Source organism: Loxodonta africana, chromosome 4, assembly GCF_030014295.1.
Source record: "Loxodonta africana isolate mLoxAfr1 chromosome 4, mLoxAfr1.hap2, whole genome shotgun sequence".
NCBI classification, from domain to species: domain Eukaryota; kingdom Metazoa; phylum Chordata; class Mammalia; order Proboscidea; family Elephantidae; genus Loxodonta; species Loxodonta africana.
In genome coordinates, this window is record NC_087345.1 from 106521031 (window position 1) to 106545748 (window position 24718).

The window sequence follows — 24718 nt, forward strand, 5'->3', positions numbered from 1 at the left end:
GGGTCACTATGAGTCAGAACTAAATTGATGGCACCCAACAACAACAACCTCCACCTAGCTTAAAATAAGTTAAGTTCTGACTAGCACTGTGGATGTAGTTTGTTTTATTCCTCCACTGATCAGGAATCTGAACTCTCATTCTGTTGACAGTGGATACTCAACAAAATCAAGGAATATATTAGCTAAGAGAGCATTTCACTAGCATTCTTTGTCAGTTGAGTGAGATTACCTGTTTGTTGGCTTTCAATACTGCCCTCAACGTGGCAATCTGCTCTCGTTTGGTGCTCAGCAGGGACTTTAGCTTGAGGATCTCTTCCATTAAGGCTTCCTTGTCTTTATCGATCATGGGGGCCAGCTCCCGTGCCGCTGCTCTTTGGCGGGACAGTTGCAAGGACCGGTCCACAGCTTTCTGCAGATGCTTGATTTGGTCCCGGATTATGGCATTAAGGTTGTAGATATTCATTGGCTCTTTGCGGATGTCACTGGTATCCAGTACTGGAGATGACGGTGGGGCAGTAATAACAGGAGAGACTGTGGGAGTCTTAGTTGGACTTGGTTCTTTGCTGGCCTCTGTGTTTTCTTTTGAAGCTGGTTCAGATGAGGGCCTTGTTTCTACTGGGGATGACACACCCCGCCTGGCTAACCGTGGAGACAAAAGTCCCCTGGGATCATCGGGCCCTTTCAGACTGCCACTGCGGGTGACTCTGCTTTGCCTGTAGTAGTCCAGCATAACTCTGTTTGGAGTTTCATTATTACACAGACAAACATGGTGGTAAAGCTGAGCTAGCTCCTCACTAAATGTCACTAACTCATCCTGAGCTGTATTAAGGGTATTGTGATTTTCGTTGGCTATACTGGTCATCCTTTGCAACTCCTTCTCCATGTGCACCATCTTCTCACCACTCTCTTTGGTGGTCTTCTCAAGGCTTGTCACCTGCTCATCATACATTTGGATCTTACTCTCATACTTGGCCTTCTCATCAGTATAGTTTTCTACAGATTTATTGTATTTCTCCTTTAAGGCCTTAATTTCAGCTTTCAAATCTATCACCTCAGTTACTGCCACCCTGTACTTGCACTCAAGGATCTCTAACCCATTAATGTCCACCTCATAGTCATGGGCCTCCTCCCCTGAGTCCCGGCCCTTCTCCCCGTCCAGGTCCTTGAGTTCTTTGCTGCTCTGCAGGCCTCTCATGGCATTGACGTGCTCTGTTAGCCGATGCACCCGTTCATGCTGCTCCGTCAGCGCCCCCTTGGTGTGTTCCAGCTGTGTCTGTGACTCCTGAAGGTTGGCCAGAAGAATGGCCTTTTCCCGCTCTACCTGCAAAGGCAAAAGAAAGTCAGTGAATGACTTAACGCAACTTAAACAACTGCAGCAGGGCCAATGTTCCCATCATTTCAAATTAAATTGGAGTATATTCAATGCACTTTAGTAATGCAACCTTATTTTAGAGATACTGGTGAGTCAATATAAAAATATATAGTATAAAAGAATTGGTCTGCATAGATTACCTATTCACACTCCTATGCACCATACACATATGAACTTATGAAATTTGAATGTTAATCAACAACCTTACTTTTATCTTTTTGCACCTTGGGAAAACATAATATGACTTCAAGAGATAAGCACAGCATTTGGCATTGGTTTTATTTTGGGGGTTGTAGGAAACCCTGGTGGCACAGTAGTTAAGTCCTACAGTTGCTAACTAAAAAGGTCAGCAGTTCAAATCCACCAGGCACTCCTTGGAAACTCTATGGGGCAGTTCTACGCTGTCCTATAGGGTCACTATGAGTTGAAATCGACTCAATGGCAATGGGTAGAGGACATCTGATCCTTAGTTCAAGTGGGACAAGTGACTGTCTCTATGTGCTTATGAATCATCATTTTCTTCCCAGAGCACAACCCAAAATCAGATTTAAAACCTAAGGCTTTAACTTAATGAATAATGCCAAATACCTTAACCATCCCCTTAACAATAAATATTTAATGCCCAAAATAGACGTGTACTCACTTGGATAATTTTCAATATAAAAATCATAGAATCTAGCTCTTTAAAGTTAAAAGAACAATTAATAAATCTTTCAATTTCTTCAGTCCAAACCAGGAATTTTTTAAATTATCAATTAATTTGAGTAACATGACACTTTAATTATTGTACAGGTGGCAAATATTATTGTATATTGACAAATATTCAGGCATCTACATAAAATACATAATCTGAGAATTTTAAAAAACCTTTTCTCTGATTCCATATGGGTAATCACTATTACGAATTAGAAGTTGTAAAATATTTATAATGAAAATACTTTTCCATAAACAAACTATACTGTTTACAGTTTAAAAGCATTAAATAAAAGCTATCATCCTGTTCATATCCTCCTGTACCTGCTCTTTCTTTTCTTTCTTCTTCTTTATATATTCAATTTTTAATAAACCATCATGAAATTTGCTTTAAGGATAATGGATTGATGTTCAATGTCTTTAGATCTAAAAGTCTTTACATCTAAATAAAAAAAATATTTAAAGGAAGGTATAAATTCAAACTTTCAAACTTTCCTAGATTATACATTAAATCTATCCAAACTCTTCTAAATTCCTAGGAAGCAAATAAGATTATCATGTTTAGTAATATTTATTTTAACCAGCATATTGGGAATATATATGTGTGTATATATACATATGTGTATGTATATATAACAGAAGAATAGCATGTTTATGATCCTTTGTAGTTCTTGAGGTCCTTCATAAAATTATCATGTATAGACAGTCCTCACCTGGCAAGGTTACAATATGCATAAATTTCAGTTAACATAGTTCAGTTAAAACACCAAACCCACCCAAACCAAACCCATTGCTGTTGAGTTGATTCTGACTTACAGTGACCCTATAGGACAGAGTAGAACTTCCCCATAGGGTTTCTAAGGCTATCATCTTTATGTAAGCAGACTGCTACATCTTCCTCCTATGAAGCAGCTGTTGGTTTCAAACTGCTGACCTTCTAGTGAGCAGCCAAGTGCTTAACCACTGCACCACCAGGGCTCCAATTAAAACACCAGTTTTCCCAAAATTTGGCTCAAATTTCAGTTACCAGGCATATTAACTGTGAGTAAAGCATTTTTTTTTTAAAGCATAAAGTACAAACTGCTGCTAGCTCTTCAGTCTACAGATCACTATGTAATACCATCATGATCAATGACCAATCACATGACTTCTTTCAAAGTCTGTTGTTGATTGGTCACTGTGTATCTGTTATTCAGTTCACACAGCAAAGTGTATGCTTGTGTTGCTTTCTTGTCTCCCAGTGATAAACCAACATAATATTTCACGAAATGAGTGACTGTAAGAGGAAATTGGCCAAAAAAGATGAAAGTGCAGCAAAGAAACAGTGATAACGCTGGAAGTGAAATTTGAATCAAATTAAATAGCAGATGGTAGGAATGATGAGAAAGTGGCATTTGAGAGACTCAGATATGCAGTCAAAGGAACTCAGTGAAGGTGAACTTACAGATATAAACCACTTGCCATCAAGTGGATTGCAACTCATAGTGACCCCATGTGTGTCAGAGTAGAACTGTGCTCCATAGGTTTTTTAATGGCTAATTTTGAGGTGCTCTGGGTGGACTTGAACCTCCAGCCTTTTGGTTAGCTAACAGCCAAGTATGTTAACCATTTGTACTACCGAGAGACTCCACTTACAGACAGAAATAAGAAGATGGTTGTGACTAAAAGGATGAAGATGTCCTAGAGGAAGTGAAGCTGTCACATTAAAGATATTCTCGGAGTTATTCCAAGATTTTGAAAACACAAAGGATAAAATGTTGGGGGCCGGTCCAAACTCAGGAAGGAGTATAATTTGCTAACACCTAGAAAAGATGTTCACTCCGTATAGTAAGTTATACAACATGAAGACAAGTTCAACTACACTTGATAAGCTTTTTACAAAGAAATAAAGCAGTTTAAATCCCAAGGTTTCTAATGTTTTAAATGATTGTGTAGTAAATCAGTAGTTTTACAATTTTTAAAATTTCCCTGTACTTTTATAACTAACAGTAAGAGAGTTTTGAATGTTCTGACAAAAGACTTTAAGGGACACAACACAACTGTAATTCTTCCCATTAATTATTAAGATTATTTTCCATGAGTTCAGTTTGCACAGTCATTTTCATAGTTCTACACTACTGTGCAAAGTAAGGACTGCCTGTAAAGTATGATCATGTGTATTAGAACTGAAAATATAGTTTTGTTATTTAAAATTATTGTCTAGAGGCTTTTGAGTTGTAGCTTTGATTTTATACCATAGTGTTTGAAGACATATATGTCGGAAATACAAAATCCATGAGAAAATAATACTGATCTTTAGATAATCCTATTTACAATATATTTTTGAGCAATGCACTATGGCCTATATGAAGTACCTTGTTAATTAGTTTAACTCCTCCCTTCCCTGCTATGGTGTTTGAGACATAGATGTTGTAGAAAGCCAAGTTCCAGGTAATTTGTATTAATATATTTACCTCAGCCCAAGAAGCAGCGTTGGCCTTAGAGATTTCAAGCTAAGTATGTTAATATAAACAACACACAGCTTTCCCAAAAGAAACAGTCAAGTAACTCAGGGTATCTGAAGCCACGATTACATCTGAAGATAGAATATTCATAAAACTTGATCTGGAAAGTTCTCTGTTCTCCCTCTTTTTAAATAGGCAAAACATTCAGTGTTCAGAAAAATCTGGCTGGTGTCATGGACTAAATTGTGTCCCCCCAAAATATGTGTATCAATTTGGCTGGGCCATGATTCCCAGTATTGTGTGATTGTCTTACCATTTTGTTGTGTGATATGTTGTAAATTCTAATCTCTGCCTATGGTTAATGAGGCAAGATTGAATTATGTTAAGGAGGATTAGGGTGGGATATAACCCTTGTTCAGGTTACATCCCTGTTCCATTGTAAGTAAGGGGAGTTTCCCTGGGGTATGGTCTGTACCGCCTTTTATCTTATAAGACAGAAAAGGAGAGGGAGGAAGCAGGGATGCAGGGGGGACCTCATACCACCAACAAAGCAGCACTGGGAGCAGAGCGTGTCTTTTGGATCCGTGGTCCCTGCGCCTGAGAAGCTCCTCCACCTCAGGAAGGCTGATGACAAGGACCTTCCCTTCCTCCAGAGCCGACAGAGAGAGAAAGCCTTCCCCTGGAGCTGATGCCCTGAATTTGGACTTCTATTCTACTAGACTATGGGAGAATAAATTTTTCTTTGTTAAAGCCATCCGCTTGTGGTATTTCTCTTATAGCAGCACTGGATGACTAAGACAGCTGGTTCGAAAAAAGTAACCAGCCCAAAATTCATCCCATCAGCCCCAGCCCACCCCACCCCAAATTGTAGGCTATTGCATACTTAGATATGTTTCAAGCAACAGTCCTAGATTTAAATGCCACCCTAAATCTGGGATATTAGAAGGACCCATGTGAGTATTTTCTTTCCAGAACTTAAAAAAACACACTTTCTCTGACAGGACATTTTAAAACAAGATCATAAAAACTATCTTCATAAAATAAAACCGGCTATAGGAATTCATTGTATAAATAACCACTAATGTTTTCTAAATAAAACAGCTTTATGACTTCATGGTCAAATCGCAGCACCGACACTTAGCTATGTGATTCTGCACAAGCTTCAGGTTCTTTATCTATAAAATGAGCTTGATAATGTCTCCCTCATATGGACATTTTGCTGATTAAAGGAGATAATGAATTCAGAACTCAAGGCATAGTAATGGTACCTGTTGTTAACACATTGTTAGCTCTGACCCAATTCTTACCACCAATGCTTTTACAATACAGACATATATGTTTTCACATATTTGTACCTGTATGTACAAAAGCTACTCATTTATTTCAGAATCAGGGTGGATCTGAATACAAATCCTCTTGGCTGGGTCTTCATTACATATAACGGATTGTATCTCTATAGCTGAAATTGAGTTTATTTACTCAGATTATTGAGCAACAATTTTACCTAGTGAAAAACCAGGTAATTATGTTGTATGGTAGTCAATGAATAGCCAAGTCATTTGTATTTTTTATAAAGTATATGGAAAAATTGCTAATTTTCCAACTACTGGCATTATATACAATTTTAATAAAAATTAATATTAAAGTGTTTTCTGTTTTTTTTTTTCCTTTGAAAATTTAGTGAAATTGCTCTAAAAACTCTAAATACCATTTGATTGGGATATATGATCACAGATGAATCTGCTTCTATTTGTATAAAATAATCTTTGGATAAAAAAATTTTATAAAAAATGTTTCTATTTCCATAAAATAAAACTGGATCAAAGTATACAGAATGTGTCTCAAGCTTGTTGTAGAATCAACAGTGTTAGGCTGAATGAGGTAATTCCTTTAGAAGAGTTTTCAACCTGTACTCTAGTTGCAAATTCAGATTTAACATAAATATTTTCTAAGCTTAAAAGAAAAAGTCTACCAGGTTTCTTTATGATAGAATATCCAACAAATAGGAAATAGAGTATTGCCTTTTTCATGTGTATGTGCTCCATAAACTGTATGGCTCTATACAATAAATGTCTAATAAAATCAATTGAATAGGAAGTGGTATCCAAATTTTATATACATGTGTGTGTATGTATAGGTACACAGACACAGACACACACCCAATTTAGGATGATCTGACGAAATGCAAAAATAAATAAACAAATAAGAGAAAGACTACTAAATTACAGATAATTTTGTGACACCTCACTGTTACATTTTTACTCAGCTATCCAGGCTTAAATCCATTCCCCTAGAGGCAATTCTGCTCAAAGTGACCCTATATCCAGGCTTAGAGTGCTTCAAATTGTATTCAGACTTCAGAGAGCAGGTGCTTAAACTATTTAAAACTCATTGCTCTTTGAATTAATAGATGCAAAGCATTTAAGATTAAAATTACCATATATGTTAAGTGTCACTAATCTCCATTTGTGAAGAATTTATTCAAAAGAGATTTGCTGCATTAATTACAATCGTTTTGCATTGTTGTTGTTAGGTGCCAGTGAGTCAGTTCTGACTCAGAGCAACCCTATGTACAACAGAACAAGATGCTGCCTGGTCCTGTGCCATCCTCATAATTGTTATGCTTGAGCCCATTGTTATAACCACTGTGTCAGTCCATCTCATTGAGGGTCTTCCTCTTTTTCACTAACCCTTTACTTTACCACCATGAAGCCCTTCTCCAGGGACTGGTATCTCCTTGTAACATCTCCAAAGTATGTAAAACGTAGTCTTGCCATTTTTGCTTCTAAGGAGCATTCTGGTTGTACTTCTTCCAAGACAGATTTGTTTGTTCTTTTGGCAGTCCATGGTATATTCAATATTCTTCACCAACACCACAATTCAAAGGTGTCAATTCTTCAGTCTTCTTTATTCATCATCCAGCTTTTGCATGCATATACGGCGATTGAGAACACCATGGCTTGGGTCAGGCACACCTTAATCTCCAAGGTGACATCTTTGCTTTTCAACACTTCAAAGAAATTTTTTGCAGCAGATTTGCCCAATGCAAAGCATCTTTTGATTTCTTGACTGCTGCTTCCATGGGTGTTGATCGTGTGTCCAAGTAAAATGAAATCCTTGACAACTTGATCTTTTCTCCATTTATCATGATGTTGCTTTGGTCCAGTTGAGAGGATTTTTGTTTTCTTTATGTTGAGGTGTAATCTATACTGAAGGCTGTGGTCTGTGATCTTCATCAGTAAGGGCTTCAAGTCCTTTTCACTTTCAGTGAGCAAGATTCTGTCATCTGCATAAGGTAGGTTGTTAATGAGTCTTCCTCCAATCCTGATGCTCAGTTCTTTTTCATAGAGTCCAGTTTCTTGGATTATTTGCTCAGCATACAGATTGAATAGGTATGGTGAAAGAATACAACCCTGGTGCACATCTTTCCTGACTTTAAACCAATCAATATCCCCTTGTTCCGTCCAAACAACTGCCTCTTGATCTATGTAAAGGTTCGTCATGAGCACAATTAACTGTTGTGGAATTCCCATTCTTTGCAATGTTATCCATAATTTATTATGATCCACACAGTCGAATGCATTTGCATAGTCAATAAAACACAAGTAAACATCTTTCTGGTATTCTCTGCTTTCAGCAAGGATCCATCTGAAGTCAGCAATGATTTTCCTGGTTCCACGTCCTCTCCTGAATCTGGCTTGAATTTATGACAGTTCCGTGTTGATGTACTGCTGTAGCCACTTTCGAGTGATCTTGTGTGTAATATTAATGATAATGACGCAAGAAGCATCAAAAGAAGATGGAAGGAATACACAGAGTCACTATACCAAAAAGAACTGGTCAACGTTCAACCATTTCAGGAGGTAGCATATGATCAGGAACAGGTGGTACTAAAGGAAGAAGTCCAAGCTGCACTGAACGCATTGGCAAAAAACAAGGCTCCAGGAATTGACGGAATGCCAATTGAGATGTTTCAACAAATGAATGCAGCGCTGGAAGGGCTTGCTCGTCTATGCCAAGAAATTTGGAAGACAGTGACCTGGCCAACTGGCTGGAAGAGATCCGTATTTATGCCTATTCCCAAGAAAGGTGATCCAGCCGAATTCAGAAATTATCGAACAATCGTTCTATAGTGCCTAAGAATAGTTGCCTCGTTTTCTCTTCCTATAGCCTTCACCTGTTATCTGGAACTGGGAGTTTTATTTTTCACAGTAAGGCTAGTTGTTTGGCCAGAAAATCTGAATGCAGAATTTTTAAACTGTTTAGTCTAGTGCCAAGCTCAGTGCAAGTGTACAAAATATGGTAACTACTATTATTGTTGCTGTTATGTCCTGTAGGAATTATTTTTTATTACACTGAGTTTTTGCCTTTTAAATAAAAACATTTACATGTATTGAGAGCTGCTGGATCGTTTTGTGAAGGAATAACAACAGCAACAACAAAAAGTTAATCAGAACTTATATATTCATATTGGAGCTTCTACAGTAAAAGAAATTATAGCTGTTTTATAAGCTATGCATGTCTATAAAGTCTTTATTCTGGTCATCTGGCTCTCAATTTGAAACCTGAATGATTGGTGTGATTCCTAACTGTAAACATAGGATATTAATAAGTAAAAATAGGACTCAGCAATAGTTTATCCTTCTCTGAAGTGAAGCAACTTTGCCAGTGTGTGCCTGTGCCCTGACAAAGGAGTACTCTGAAAAATGGTCACAGAAACCCCTGGGTGAGGGAATCTAGCTGTTAGAAAAGAAGGGCATATGTTTTGAAGAATGTGGTGAGAAGAAAACTCTTTCTCTCTCCTTCTCTTTCGACTCTCTCTTTTTCTCTGCCTCTCTCTACACACACCCACACACAAACACACGTCAGTCAGTTGGATAAAGACTCAAAAAGACAGAAGAAGGGCCCTTCCCAGCTCATTGTAGGAGACTAGTATTACTCTGATACTAAAACCAAAGACATTATAAGAAATGAAAACTACATACCAACATCTCATGAATATAGACACAAAAATACTCAACAAAATACTAGCAAACCAAATTCAGCAACATGTAAGAAGGATTAGACAAGATGATCAGTGGGATTTATACCAGGAATACAATGTTGGTTTAACCTCCAAAAATCAATAAATGTAATACACCATAATATTTAGAATACAGGACAAAAAAAAAAAAAAACCCACATAATCATCTCAATATATGCAGAAAAAGCATTTGACAAAATTCACTACTCTTTCATGACATAAGAAGCCCTGGTGGCACAGTGGTTAAGCGTTCAGATGCTAACCAAAAGGCTGGCAGTTCGAATCTACCAGTCATTCCTTGAAAACCCTATGGGATGGTTCTACCCTGTCCTATAGGGTCGCTACGAGTCAGAATCGACTCTACAGCAACGGGTTCATGATATAAACACTCAACCATCTAGTAATAGAATAGGAATAGAAGGAAACTTCCTCAACCCAATAAAGGTCATCTATGAAAAGCCCAAAGTTAACATCATACTAAGGTCTCTGAGTGGTGCAAATGGTTTTTGCTTGACTACTAACATAAAGGTTGGCAGTTCAAATCCACCCAGGGGTGCTGCAGAAGAAAGGCTTGGTGATCTGCTTCTATAAAGATTACACCCAAAAAGTCCTATGGAGTAGTTCTATTCTGTAGCACATGCGGTTGCCCTGAGTCGGAACTGATTTGTTGGCAATGGGTTTTGTTTCTTTTCTTTCTTTTTACAAAGCTTATAAATGTAATATTTAACTATGAGTTGGAACTGACTCCACGGCAACAGGTTTTTTTTTTTTTTTTGGTAATACCTTCATCATTTAAATTGTCAACTTTGTACTAGGAAACTATTTGCTACCTTAAGTTTTAAGAACTAGGAGCTGATTCGTCTTGTTTTAATGAATTTCACCTTACAAATACTCTGTGAATCTTTGTTAAGCAGAGATAATATAAAGTGCTTTGAACTTTAATAGGACATATAGCAAATTGACCACTTACCATTGTTATAGTAAAAATTAAAATTGTCCTTAATGAAGTAGACCCAAACACATGAATCTTTATTTCTTCCACATCCATGAGGACATAACAAATTAATTTCAGTTTTTTAGAAACATTAGTTTTTTTCTTCATACTACATGTGAAATTATATAGCCAGTTTGATACTAAAATATATATATATATATATATTTATTTTTTCCAAAGAGTTTTGTCCTGCTTAGTTTGACTCTATGTAGATGGGAAGTTAAACAGAAGATATTTATTGAAGGCAGAAATTTTAGCACAAGCATAAAGGACTCCTTTAAATAGATTAAATAATTTAGTTTTTCTCAGACAGACTCTACTTATTTTCATTCTAATAAAAATAATTAAAGGGCTTGACTATCACTGGAAAATGTAAACTATAATCTATTTGAAATAAGCAAGTCTTAAGGGCACCAAGAGCCAAAATAATTTATCTAATAATGCTCAGAGAAATTCTTCTCAGGCAATAAAGGACGACACTAATTGAGCTGTTCTCTATTAAGGTCTATTGTCACATGTACAGGGATTCTTAGATGAATTAAATATGTTCTCTTGCTGTGTTTCTTTTTTTGTGTGTGTGTATGCTTCTGTGTTAAGTAAAAGCTAGGATGACTGGCTAAATTTAAATATGACTATAATTTATTCCATAATCTAGGAAAAAAAATAATTCAGAAAAATATTTGCTCCAGGAAAAAAAAAAAGAAAAAAGCACCCCTAAATTTAGGTCCCTGGGTGGCCAAACAGTTTGCATTTGACTACTGACTGAAAGGTTGGCACTGCTAACCAAGCCAGAGGCACTGTGGAAGAAAGGCCTGAGATTTACTTCCAAAAAATCTGCCATAGAAATCCTATGGAGTGCAGTTCTACTCTGACACACATGGGGTCACTGTGAATCAGCGTCAACTCGATGGCAACTAGTTTTTTAATTTAGATACAGTCTTACCATCACTTGCCTCTTCCTATACTTTCTATGGTTTATATTTTAACTGAAAGAAAAGTGGTGACCTTTTTGGCACTTCAAAAATTGATGGCAGGTTCTAGTACAATAATAATACCTTGTAACGTTTTATAACTTATACATAGCTTTATATGCACTATCCTATTTGGTCTTCACAACACTCCACAAAAGAGATATAACAATATATGCCTATGCAGGTTGTATACCAGGAAGCACTATTTAAATTGGTGGCACACTGGTTAAGAGCTTGGCTGCTGACCAAAATGTTGGCAGTTCAAATCCACCAGCTGCTCCCTGGAAATCCTATGGGGCAGTTCTACTCTGTCCTATAGGGTCGCTATGATTTGGAATCGACTTGATGGCAAAGGGTTTGGTTAGTTGCAGATTTTTATATTTATTATTACAATTTCCCAGCAGATGACAGTATGGTACCTAGAGGAAGGGGAACCCCCCCCCCCACCAGCTCCAACAAAGGCATCATAGAGACTAGTTGTGGGGCTAATTTATTACCTGCCCTATAACTATGAATGGGCCTCACAAAAGTAAAGCAACTGATCCACGAGTCCTGATACTCAAGGCAGGAACATAGGATTTTTTTTTTTTTTCTTGAATCAGGTTAGCTAAATACCCTCAGATGAGAAAACATGATTCATATGCATAAATCCTTCTAAGGTAAGAAAGGGCCAGCAGGCTATTTTCAAAAGGTTCCTTCATCACAAGGAAGATCTTAAAAGCTGCACATTGTGCTCCTGCCTGCGCCCTCTCCCTCTTCACAAACCGCCAACAGTAACTAAAGGCAGGCACTGGATTTGAAGGTACACAGCTTTCTCCCAGATGCAGTGTTTTGGATTCTGGCCAAATCCTAAGAGACAAGAAAGCTATGAGAATACAAAGCGTCGCCTCCAAAGTCTGCCGATGCTATAAGCTGAGGTATGCAAAATAGAGAGCTGCCCAAAGGAGGGCAACTGCTGCACCCATGACAGCACAGTTTCAAAATCCAAAAGGCTCTAAACAAAAGTTTGATCATAACTCACTTGGTGGCAATATTCAGACAGCCCTAAACTCACTGGGCAGCAAAACCGCATGTGACTGAGGTGAAGCCATTTATAGTCCTTATTTTTTCCTTTTTTTTTTAATGAATACTCATACAATTCACTAAAGAAATGCTAATATTATTTGATTATTGGGTGCCACACCTGACCCCACTGGGCTATTACAATATTTGTGGTATATGTTACATATAAAACCAAAAAAAAAAACCAAACCTGTCGCCGTGGAGTCGATTCTGACTCATAGCAACCCATTATGAGCCATATCTGCCATAAATAAAAGTGACTGTCAAAGTCTAAGAGCCTCTATTTATGAGCTACGCATGAAGAACTTTGAGAGTTAACAGACTGAAGATTAGGCCTCAAACTTACTCACCTAACAAGCTCGTTAAACCAGAGAATCCTGGTTCAGTAGATCTGGTATTAAAAAAAAAACAAATCCATTGCTGTCGAGTTAATTGCGACTCATAGCGATCCTATAGCACAGAGTAGAGCTGCCCCACAGGGTTTCCAGGGAGCACCTGGTGAATTCGAACTGCCGACCCTTTGGTTAGCAGAAGTAGCTCTTAACCACGATACCAACAGGGTTTCCAGATCTGGTATGGGGCCCAATAATTTGTATTACTAATAAACCCCCAGGTGATGGTGATGGCGGTGATGCTCTTCCTGAGACATTTTCATCAAGCCCTTGATTAAGGTATGGCAGGGAGGCAAGACTCTGAACTAGAAAACCGTTTCACAATGAGATAGGGTTAAAGCCTCGGGCTCTTCACAAGACGTCTGATTTGAAGATGCTAAAAATTTAAGGCCTTGCATACTGTATTTTTAATTATAATCGTGTCCTGGCTGTTTGTATATAGGAAACTCCCATGTCTTTTAAAGCTTAAAGTATTCCTGTGAAATGTGACTATTAATCTTGGAGCTATGCATGCAGTTGCTTGTAATAGAAATGTGCGTTTTCTGTCATTTCACTTGTATATAAAGCTTTTGGATTCTTTTGTTAGCCAGGAAAGCCTTAAGAGGCTGTCTTTTCTCCCATCAGATTGAACCGGATCTAATTATGTGTCTAAGAGATTCATTTCTTAAAGCAATGCAAATGAGAGATTTCTCTTGAATAACCCTGCCACGTCTGTTTAAAATATTGTACTTTCAAAGTTGCCAGTTAAAGAAGCAATATTTTAAAAAACAATCTGAAACTAAAATAGGAGAATATGAAATCCCCATAACACACTACATGGGACCTACATGAAATTCACTGTTGACTGCAGCAGCCCTAAACAAAGTTCTTACCTGCATAAGTTGCTGCTTCAGCTTCTGTATTTCTGTAATGTTGAGCTCACTGAATAAGTCAGAGACAGGGTGCAGGGACTCTCCTTTCCTTAAGGTGGGAGTCCGATAATCTCCATTCAGTTTCACAAGAGGCCCATGGATGTGCCCATTCATCTTGTCGTCATTGTTGGGTTCACTCCCATCCTCAGCAAACTTGAGTCCATCGACTGAGATGCTGATATGGTTATCATTGAGGGTGATGTACTGGGAGAGCTCCTTCCGCAGGTTGTTCTTTTGCTCCCTTTCATTTTTTAAGGTCTCAAGGGCCTCTTCCAGCTGGTGCTCAGCGATCTCCTTCAACCGGATGGCATCTTCCAGCTGGCTATTCAGCAGCACTGTTTCCTCCTCAAATCGCTTAATCTCATGCTTTAAGCCTTCGTATTCAACCTGAATCAGATAGGATAAAGAAGATTCATAAAACTAAAATTTGGGTCTTACAAAGCTGCCATTAAACACCGTAGTGGACCTAATAATAATTTAAAAAATTGGTACATTAGTCTAAAAATAAATCATAAAAAAAGCATATCACGTAGTCTTGGCATAACACAGGATGGTTTCTTTAGAAAAAATAAGCATTTAACATGGAAAAATCACCTTTTTTCAAACTGTAGTACATAAAATTCAATTCTTAGTAGAGATGAAAAAGGAATCATCTCTTGTTTTAGTATTTCTCTTATGGGGTTCAGTGGTCACAAGGGGGCACTGTTTGCCTAATAAATCAGGAATATTTTTGCAATAATTCATTCAGAATATTCATAACCTAAGAAAAGATTTTATTGTAACTATTAATTTTGTTTTATTTCATTATAATAATGAGGAAATTTTTATATACAGAGATAAATTAGTTAAAAGATCACAATAAGAACATAACCTCAACAAAATGTTTGGCAGTAAGATGAGAAAGCCAAAAATGATTTATGTGCTTAAGGAAAGAGTCTGGAAGAAAAGTTACAAATTATCCAATAACAATAAAACCAAAAACAAAACCCATTGCCACTGAGTAGATTGTGACTCATAGAAACCCTATAGGACACAGCAGAACTGCCCCACATGGTTTCTAAGGAGTGCCCGGTGGATTCGAACAGCCAACCTTTTGGTTAGCAGCCGTAGATCTTAACCACTATGCCACCAGGGTTTCGCCAACAACAATAACTATATATATATATATCAATGTAATATTCCTTTGAATTATAATCAAATAAGAGCCTAGTTCAAACACCCTCTTGGTCATTAAGGCTGCGGTGGGATTGATTACTTCCATGTGAACTTTCTAGACATGGTCTTGTAACTCCCTCCCAGGTGACTGGGTGACTGTGTGATAGGGTAATTGTGGCCTACCAAGGGGATTGGTCAGTTTTGCCTTAAAAGAGTGCCAATTCCAGAGCAGAGAGGAGGATCCTACAGCAACCAAGCAAAAAAAGCCAGGAGCATCCTTGGGACCCAGGATCCCTGTGCTGAGAAGTTCTTGGAACCAGGAGACTAAGAAAGAGAGAACAAGCTATAACCCTGAAGATGGTGAGAAATAGCGGCAGGAGAGACCCAGCAACAGGAGCAGCAGGAGATGGCATGGTGGGCTTCCTGGTCCATGGAGAGAGAAAGCTGAGAGTTTCTGGGGAGAGGCCTAGGGCCAGGGAGAAGTGTGCCTGCGAGCATGGTTAGGAAGAGGCTGTCCTGATGGAAGAACTGCATCTGAGTGTTCTTGAGCCTGTATTGGAACTGTTAGTTCCCTAATAAGCCCCATAATTGTGATCATGGTCTGTGAGTCCTGTGTGGCCACTGCAATGAATTATCGAAGCCAGAAGAGAAGTACAGAGTGTTGTGTGAGGGATGACTGGTGTCAGAATTAGTAAAGATAGCATAAAGAAAAGGCTTGTCTGGCCTCCACCTCGCGGGAGTCAGCCTTGCACTGTTGATCTTGGTTCTCTTTCCTTCTTGCGGGTTGGAAGAGGTCAGATACCGCGCCCAAGCTGTTTTTACAGAAGCCCACAGATGAACAGGATCTATCCTCTGAACTGACATGCCTCCTTGGGATCTTCTCCATGGCACTTACCACAGGCCACCTTTTATAAAATATTTAATCTCCATTTGTTACTACCTTGTAATATTTTTAGAGAGAGGAAGTACTTGTGATTCACTAAGTGTTCCCTCATAGTGCTTCAGTGTTCACAGTGTTTCAACAGAATTCTGCTTTTCAATAAGCATTTGCTGAAAAAACAAACTAAAGCAAATGAAAAGAATAAACTAGAAAAAGTCACATAATAAAGTCATTATGATATTAGATACTGTTATGGATTGAACTGTGTCCCCTAAAAGTGTATGTTAACTTGGCTAGGCCATGATTCGCAGTATTGAATGACTGTCTACCATTTTGTCATCTGATATGATCTTCCTATGTGTTGTAAATCCTACCTCTGTGATGTTAATGAGGCAGATTAGAGGCAGTTATGTTAATGAGGCAGGACTCAATCTATAAGATTAGATTGTGTCTTGAGTCAATTTCTTTTGAGATACAAAAGAGAGAAGTGAGCAGAGCAACAAGGGGACTTCACACCCTCAAGAAAGCAGCACTGGGAGCAGAAGACATCCTTTGGACCTGAGGTTCCTGTGCTGAGAAGCTCCTAGACCGGGGGAAGATTGATGACAAGAACCTTGCCCCAGAACCAATAAAGACAGAAAGCCTTTCCCTAGAGCTGGCACCCTGAATTTGGACTTCTAGCCTCCTAAACTGTGAGAGAATAAATTCCTCTTTGTTAAAGCCATCCACTTGTATTTCTGCTATAGCAGCATAACATAACCTATGTATCCAGTTTTATGTTTATTTTAGTATTCATATCAGTTTAAACTCTTTAAAATTTTTATTATGCTTTAAGTGAAAGTTTACAAATTGTCAGTCTCACATATAAAAATTTATACACACCTTGCTATATGCTCCTAGTTACTCTCCCTCTAATGAGACAGCACATTCCTTCTCTCCACCCTGTATTCTCCGTGTCCATTCAGCCAGCTTCTGTCCCCCTCTGCCTTCTCATCTCCCCTTCCGACAGGAGCTGCCCACATAGTCTCGTGTGTCTACTGGAGCCAAGAAGCTCACTCCTCACCAGTATCATTTCTATCTTATAGCCCAGTCCAATCCCTGTCTGAAGAGTTAGCTTTGGGAATGGTACCTGTCTTGGGCTAACAGAAGATCTGGGGACCAAGACCTCCAGAGTCCTTCTAGTCTCGGTCAGACCATTAAAGTCTGGTCTTTTTATGAGAATTTGAGGTCTGCATCCCACTGCTCTCCTGCTCCATCAGGGATTCTCTGTTGTGTTTCCTGTCAGGGCAGTCATTGGTTGTAGCTGGGCACCACCCACTTCTTCTGGTCTCAGGCTGATGTAGTCTCTGATTTATGTGGCCCTTTCTGTCTCTTGGGCTCATAATTACCTTGTGTCTTTGGTGTTCTTCATTCTCCTTTGCTCCAGGTGGGTTGAGACCAATTGATGCACCTTAGATGGCTGCTTGTTAGTGTAGTTTAAACTTATATTAAAAAAAAATTTTTTTAACTGAAGAATAGGGTTCATAGGCCATCTTATATAACTATTTGTCTGTCTTCATACATTTTCAATGCAATGGGTTGTCTTCAAAAGGTTAGGATATCGATTTTGGATATAAGTTTAGTTAGGATGTAGGTTTGGCTGATGTAACAGAGACCTAAATATGAGTGATTTAGTCAGGACACAAGTTTGTTTCTGTCTCATAACATAACAGTATGGAGGTAGACAGTCAATGACCAGGGAACCTCTGTTCCATGAGGGCATTCAGGAACCAGATTCCTTGTCGCACTGCCATTCCTACTCTAATCCACATGATCTAAGGTGGCTGATCAGGTTCCAAGCAGAGGGATGGAGTGAGGGGCACACCTCTTCCCTTTGATAAGATATCTCAAAGCTGCCCATATCCCTTCCCCTCATCTCCGACTGGTCAGCACTAACCACATGACACTTAGTGGTAAGAAGGTGAAGAAATACCATCTTTAGTCTGGGTAGTCTTATGTCCAGTTAAAAACTGGGTAATAGTTTGGGAGAAGTGAGCAAAGGATATTGATGGACAACCAGCATTCTGCCATAAAAGACCACTGGAATTTCATCATGTCCATGACAGAATCACACAAAAGAGTCAAATCATAGAGACATGTTTCTATTATTTACAATAATAATAATAAAGAACTAATTGTTTCACCCAAATATACCTTTGAATAAATAAAAGAAGTAAAAAATAAATATATCCATGGCATACACCATGGATAGAATTGTGTCCTCCAAAAATATCTGTCAACTTGGCTAGGTCATGATTCCCTTGTACAATTGTATGGCTGTCTATCATTTTATCTTCTGATGTGATTTCCCTATGTGTTATAAATCCTATCACTATGATGTAATAAGATGGATTAGTGGCAGTTATATTGGTGAGGTCTGCAAGATTAGATAGTGTCTTAAAACAATCTCTTTTGAGGTATAAAAGAGAGAAGCGAGCAGAGAGACATGGGGACCTTATACAACCAAGAAAGCAGCACCGGGAGCAGAGAGCATCCTTTGGACCTGAGGTTCCTGTGCCGAGATGCTCCCAGACCAAGGGAAGACTGATGCATCACAAGGATCTTCCTTTCAGAGCTGAAAGAGAGAAAGCCTTGCCCTGGAGCTTACACCCTGAATTCGGACTTCTAGCCTACTGGACTATGAGACAATAAATGTCTCTTTGTTAAAGGCATCCACTTGTGGTATTTCTGTTATAGCAGCACTAAATGACTATGACAGCATATTATCAATAATTGTCTTCTAAAAGTATTCAGAAGGAAATTTCTGAGTTTCATATCAATAGTCATCTATCAATTACCACCTATCAAGATCATGGGTGCTTCATAGGAGAATAAATTGCTCTTTGGGGAAAATGCATAACTGGGCATTTTAATATGGACAAAGACATATTTTTTAAATTCCAATTCCATGTTACCTATGTGAAATATGGAATAGCTTCACAACCCCTTACTACCAGCTACCCCAGATTGGTTTGTTCCTGTGTCTTCTTTCTGTACACTAATGGGCTCCCTGGGAAAATACATGTTCCAATGTCCTTTCCATCAATTCAGACATTAAATGCTTTCAGAACAGTGATCACAAAATAGTAGCTCCTATATATTTTATATTTGCGATCACAAATAAAAATTGGTATGGTTAACTATACATCATTGTTGTCAAGTCAATTCTGACTCATGGCGACTCTATAGGACAGAGTAGAATTGTCCCATAGGATTTACAAGGCTGTAATCTTTACAGAAGCTGATCGCCACATCTTTCTCCTGCTGAGCGGCTGGTGGGTTCAAACTGCCGGTCTTTGGGTTAGCAGCCAGCCTGCATCACCATGGCTCCATGGTTAACTATAAACCAAACACAAACCCACTGCCGTCAAGTCGATTCCGACTCATAGCAACCCTATAGGACAGAGTAGAACTACCCCATAGAGTTTGCAAGGAGCACCTGGTGGACTTGGACTGCCGACCTTTTGGTTAGCAGCCGTAGCACTTAACCACTACACCACCAGGGTTTCCTTATGGTTAACTATACTAATCTTAAACTTAAGTTTTCTTTCTAAGTTGCGGTGTGAATTAAAAGAATGAAAAAAGTTTATCCATGCTTTCAACAAGTATTTATTTAATGCCTACTCTGTGCCAGGCCCTGTTCTAGGTGCTATATCTTAGGAAGAGAGATGGAAAACAAACAAACTAATAAATAGTATATAGGGAGTAATATGTGCTATTTAAACAATAATTATTTGCAAATAATCAATCAATAGTTAAAAACCACATGAAACTTCAGAAAGGAAAAATCTAGTTCTTTGAACTAAGCATTTAATAATGTTAGTAGCTTAGCTGTTTTGAGAAACATTAAACAAGGCTAGAGGAGTGTACTATGAAAAGAGAGCTCAAATCTAAAGCAACATTCAGACCAATTTTGTGAATGAATGCCAGTCATCTTCATCTCCTGAAAACAATCTGTGTCATCTGTACCTAAGATATTATATATAATATTTCATTAATTAGAAAGAGTTTCTAATAGATGCTAACTTATAAATAAAGGCCAACAGTAGTGGGGAAAATGGTATTTCCTTAATCGGGAGAGATTTGTGGCACTACAGTGTACCCATTTGTCATGGAATAAGCCAAAATGGCCCTAATGACTTCAAAGTAACTCATCAGACACTTAACGGGGAAAATTACCACACTGCATCCAAAAAAATAAGAGAGATGTGTAAATTTCCCCATTTTTTACTGAGTTAACCATTTGTTCCCCACGTTTCAATTACTGGTAGAAGGGGCAGGTAAACTGTAAAGAGTAATCAGTCCAACTGATAATACCAATTCCCACAGAAATGAACACTCGCAGGATGCTTGGGTAGGCTTTCAAGAATACCTAATACTGGCCTTAATTAACCTCCTGAGTAAATTAGTCTACCACATACATTCATGGAAGACTCTACAGGGAGGATGTCTGGTTGTAGGCTACAGGATAGAGTGTGCCTGCCCATGCAGAGAGCAGTGAGGATTTGTACGAGTCGAGAAGTAATGGCCACTTTAAATATTCACATGTCAGTGAATTTGTTCCAAGTTCTCTACGTTCTTTACCAGGAACAAAAAAACAAAACAAAAAAACACCACCAACCAAGAATTTTATTTTAACAAGTTTCTGGGAAGCACATTAAAAAGAAAAAAATAAAATATCCTCATTTCCTCTACTGTGAGCTCAGTTACCCTAGCCAAATCAAGACCTGTGATGTCCATGGTACTGCCAGCCCTCAGGACACACAAAGTATCAGTGACTCAGCGCTTATGAGGGAAGGAATGAAGTGAAAACACTTGGGGATATATCCTGGTAACCTTTTTTTTTAATGGCCTAAAACTGTCCTCTATACTCCTTCCAAAAAAACCCAAACCCGTTACCGTCGAGTTGATTCCGACTCTTAGTGACCCTATAGGACAGAGTAGAACTGCCCCATAGAGTTTCCAAGGAGCACCTGGTGGATTTGAACTGCCATCCTCTTGGTTAGCAGCTGCAGCACTTAAGCACTACGCCACCAGGGTTTCCCTACACTCCTTAGCAGACCTCTTATTCTCCATCACTCCAAAGCTGGGGGAAGTGGCAAGGATCAGGAATCAAATTTCAATTGTGTCAATGCATGGATTCCCCCGCCCCCCGCCCCCGGGTTTTTCCATTCCCCCTCACTCTTTGCCCTTATATCAACGCCTATAATAATTTTGGACATAGACACCCTACTTGGGAAGGGAGCAGAAGTAGAAACATATATCTGGACTGGTCTCTAAGTTTACTGGGGGCAAGATTCATGCCCTATGGGTTTTTGTATCTCTTCACTTCAGCACAGTGCCTAGCACCATAGTTGATCTGAACTGAGAGATTACATTTAGATCAGAGTGTAGGTTGTAGTTGAAGAAGCTCCTTAAAAAGAACTTGAACAGCCAGTTCGCCTTTGCCTAGCTGCTGATAGAACTGTACTCATGAATACACTCTATAATTACAGATTCAACAGCGCTATTACTAGTCACTATAGAAAATCACAATGCAAATCAATCAGAAAACTTAGGCTGTCTAAGGCTCACTATAACAAAACTTCAAAAAACAAACAAAAAAATCTTTTTAGTCAGGTTACAGGTCTCTAAATGGGCATCTTCTTTTTATTATTTTGTTCTTACTGGTTTATACTTTCATAACTTGTTTCCCTCTAAGATTTGAAAACAATTTACCAAGAAAAAAAAAAATATATAAGTAGTTGTGGGAAGACTGAAGAGAATCTTCCTTTACTTCTTTAGCTTGTAGTACAAAAAAGTTCATAGGCCCAGGCTCCTAAGTGAAATTGTTAAGTTAAATTTGAGCCAATACATTTTACTTACTCCTAAAATAAATTAACACGGAACTGAAGTATATAAACTAAAATTCTTCTTTTTACCAGTAAAGTTTTATTGAAACTATACTACTTATAGCTATCAATTTCCTTCTAAATTTTAATAGAAATAGAAGAGTTGAGAAATTTTATCACATAACTTTTTGTGGAGAGAAGATTAAGGAGTTACAGCAAAAGTGGACAAATTCCTTCCTGAGTGTCTTAGTTATCTAGTGCTGCTATAACAGAAATACTACAAATGGGTGGCTTTAACAAACAGAAACTCATTTTCTCACAGTTTAACCAAAAAAACCTGTTGCCATTGGGTCAATTTTGACTCATAGTGACCTTATAGAACAGAGTAAGGCTGCCCCATAGAGTTTCCAAGGAGCACCTGGTGGATTTGAACTGCTGACCTTTTGGTTAGCAGCCGTAGCTCTTAACCACTACACCACTAGGATTTCCTCACACTTAAGGAGACTAGAAATCTGAATTTAGGGTGCTGGCACTAGGGGAAGGTCTTCTCTGTTGGGTCTGGAGGAAGGTCCTCTCTCTTCTGAGCTTCTGCTCTTGGGCAGTCTTCATGTGGCTTGGCATTTCTCCCCATCTCTGCTACCTTGCTTGCTTGTTTAATCTCTTATATCTAAAGAGAGATTGACTGAAGACACACCTACACTAATCCAGCCTCATTAACATAACAAAGACAACCTATCCCCAAATGGAAATATAACCAGAGATTAGGAATTACAACACATATTTTTGGGGGACACAATTCAACCCACAACACTGAAGTGTAAAGACAAAATTTAACCTTAGTAGTCAGAATACGCAGATCCATCTGAAGTGTACCTCAAGAGAACTTTTGAAGCCTTACCTGGTTCTGCTTTAATGTGGACACCAGTTTCTGCAATGTGATATTTTCTTCCTCCAGTTCAGTATAGTCCTGAAGGAGTCGGGCCTCCCGGAATTTATATTCTCGGATTTCATCCTTCATTCGTATTCTCTGTAGTTCCAACATCTCGTTGTTCTTAAACAATAGAATAAATAATTAATACTAAATTTTCTTATTCTAGATTTTACAAAGTGTAGACAAAGTCTTGGTAGTTAAAAAGTAATAACAAAAACACTTCACTGAGTGTAAATCGGTACAACCATTTTTTAATGACAATCTAATGCTATCTGTCAAAAGTTTAAAAGCACATACACATGACCTAGCAATTCCACTTCCAAAAATCTTTTTTAAAGCTATTCTCATAGTATGTCCCCTGGACACCCTATCAGCTCAGTAATGAAGCCACTCCTGAGGTTCACCCTTCAGCCAAAGATTGGATAGGTCCATAAAACAAAACAAGAGTAAAGGGGCACACCAGCCTTGGGACAAGGACTAGAAGGCAGAAGGGGACGGGAAAGCTGGTAATACAGAACCTAAGGTCAAGAAGGGAGAGAGCTGACACGTCGTGGGGTGGTTAACGAACGTCATAAAACAGTATGTGTACTAACTGTTTAGTGAGAAACTAGTTTGATCTATAAACCTTCATCTAAAGTACAATAAATTTTTTTTAAAAAGATATTCTCATAGACATAAACAAAATGAAAGATAAATCCATGTATAAATACACAAATAACTAGAAACAGTCTAAATGTCTTCTATTAGGGGAACAATTAAATTATCATGTATCCATTGAAAGGAACATTATAAAATTATAAAAATGAATAAAAAAAGATGAGGAGGAATTTTATATACTAAAATGAACAGATATCCATAATATATTATTAATATATACAGTAGCTTATAAACTAGTATGCGTATCAGGATCCCATTTGTGGTAAAAATAAAGAGAGGCATATATGTACACACACAGGCGTGTGTGCACACATACACACACAAATGTTATAAATTTGTGTATTTGTAAGAATATCCCAAAACTGTCAATAGGAATTATTTCTAAGGACAGAGATTGGACCATCCATAGGGATAAAGACAAGAGGCCTGTGTGAATTTTATGTCCTCTGGGGCACTTGAGGAGCCCTGGTGGCACAGTGGTTAAGCGTTTGCCTGCTAGCCACAAAGTCAGCAATTCGAATTCACCAGGTGCTCCTTGGAAAGCTTATGAGGCAGTTCTACTCTGTCTTATAGGGTCGCTATGAGTCAGAATCGACTCAATAGCAGTGGGCTTGGTTTTGGTTTCTTTGGATCACTTAAAGATTTTACAAAAAAACATGTATTACCAGGTCTTATGTACAAAGGTATAGGATACAAATAATACAATTAAGTAAAATACTCAGCTTTTTTCCTAAACTTGTGTAACAAGTATAAGCTGTGTTTTAATTCAGAATATATAATGACCTAGAATAAAATCGATTATACATTTACACATGTTAATATATTTGTAGTCATGGAAAGGAATATAAAAGTTTTGTCTTTTTTTTTAAACTCAGAATTCATTAGTTTCCTGGTCAAAGACAAATGTGGAGGGAAAGTACTGAAGAAACCATAGACCACATTTTTATTTTATGCAATACTTGGTATATTAAAAAATAAATCATGACCACATTTGACCCACAGGCCATAGTGTACTGGCCTTTGTTATAAAATTACGAAGGGCTGACAATGAATAAACTAAAAAAAAAAAAAATTTTTTTTTTTTTAATTGCAATGTGGATGAATCTCAGTAATATAATGTTGAGTGAAAGAAGCCAGGTGAAAAGATTACATGCTGTACGATTCCATATATACGAAGTTCAAAAACACACAAAACTAATCTATGGTGATACAAGTCTGTACAACAGCTACCTTTGGAGGAGGGGGTAGTGACATCTGCAAGAATATGAGCAATTTAAAAGGTCTCTGTCCTAACAGAGAACCCTTCCTAAGATAAAACCTGATTTTCCTGTGTATGTTTTCAAGCGCTCCTCATTTTGCTTCA

General features: G+C 38.1%; 1 protein-coding gene across 1 annotated transcript; it reads right to left on the bottom strand.

Moving 5' to 3' along the window:
- Positions 1–211: 211 nt before the first annotated feature.
- Positions 212–22809, bottom strand: LOC100665379 (protein bicaudal D homolog 1). The gene is made up of 3 exons (XM_023554237.2): positions 22666–22809; positions 13824–14249; positions 212–1321 (listed from the first exon to the last, which is right to left on the bottom strand). Exons 1-3 carry the CDS (start codon positions 22807–22809, stop codon positions 212–214), a joined length of 1680 nt encoding a protein of 559 aa, XP_023410005.2.
- Between the last annotated feature and the right edge of the window lie 1909 nt (positions 22810–24718).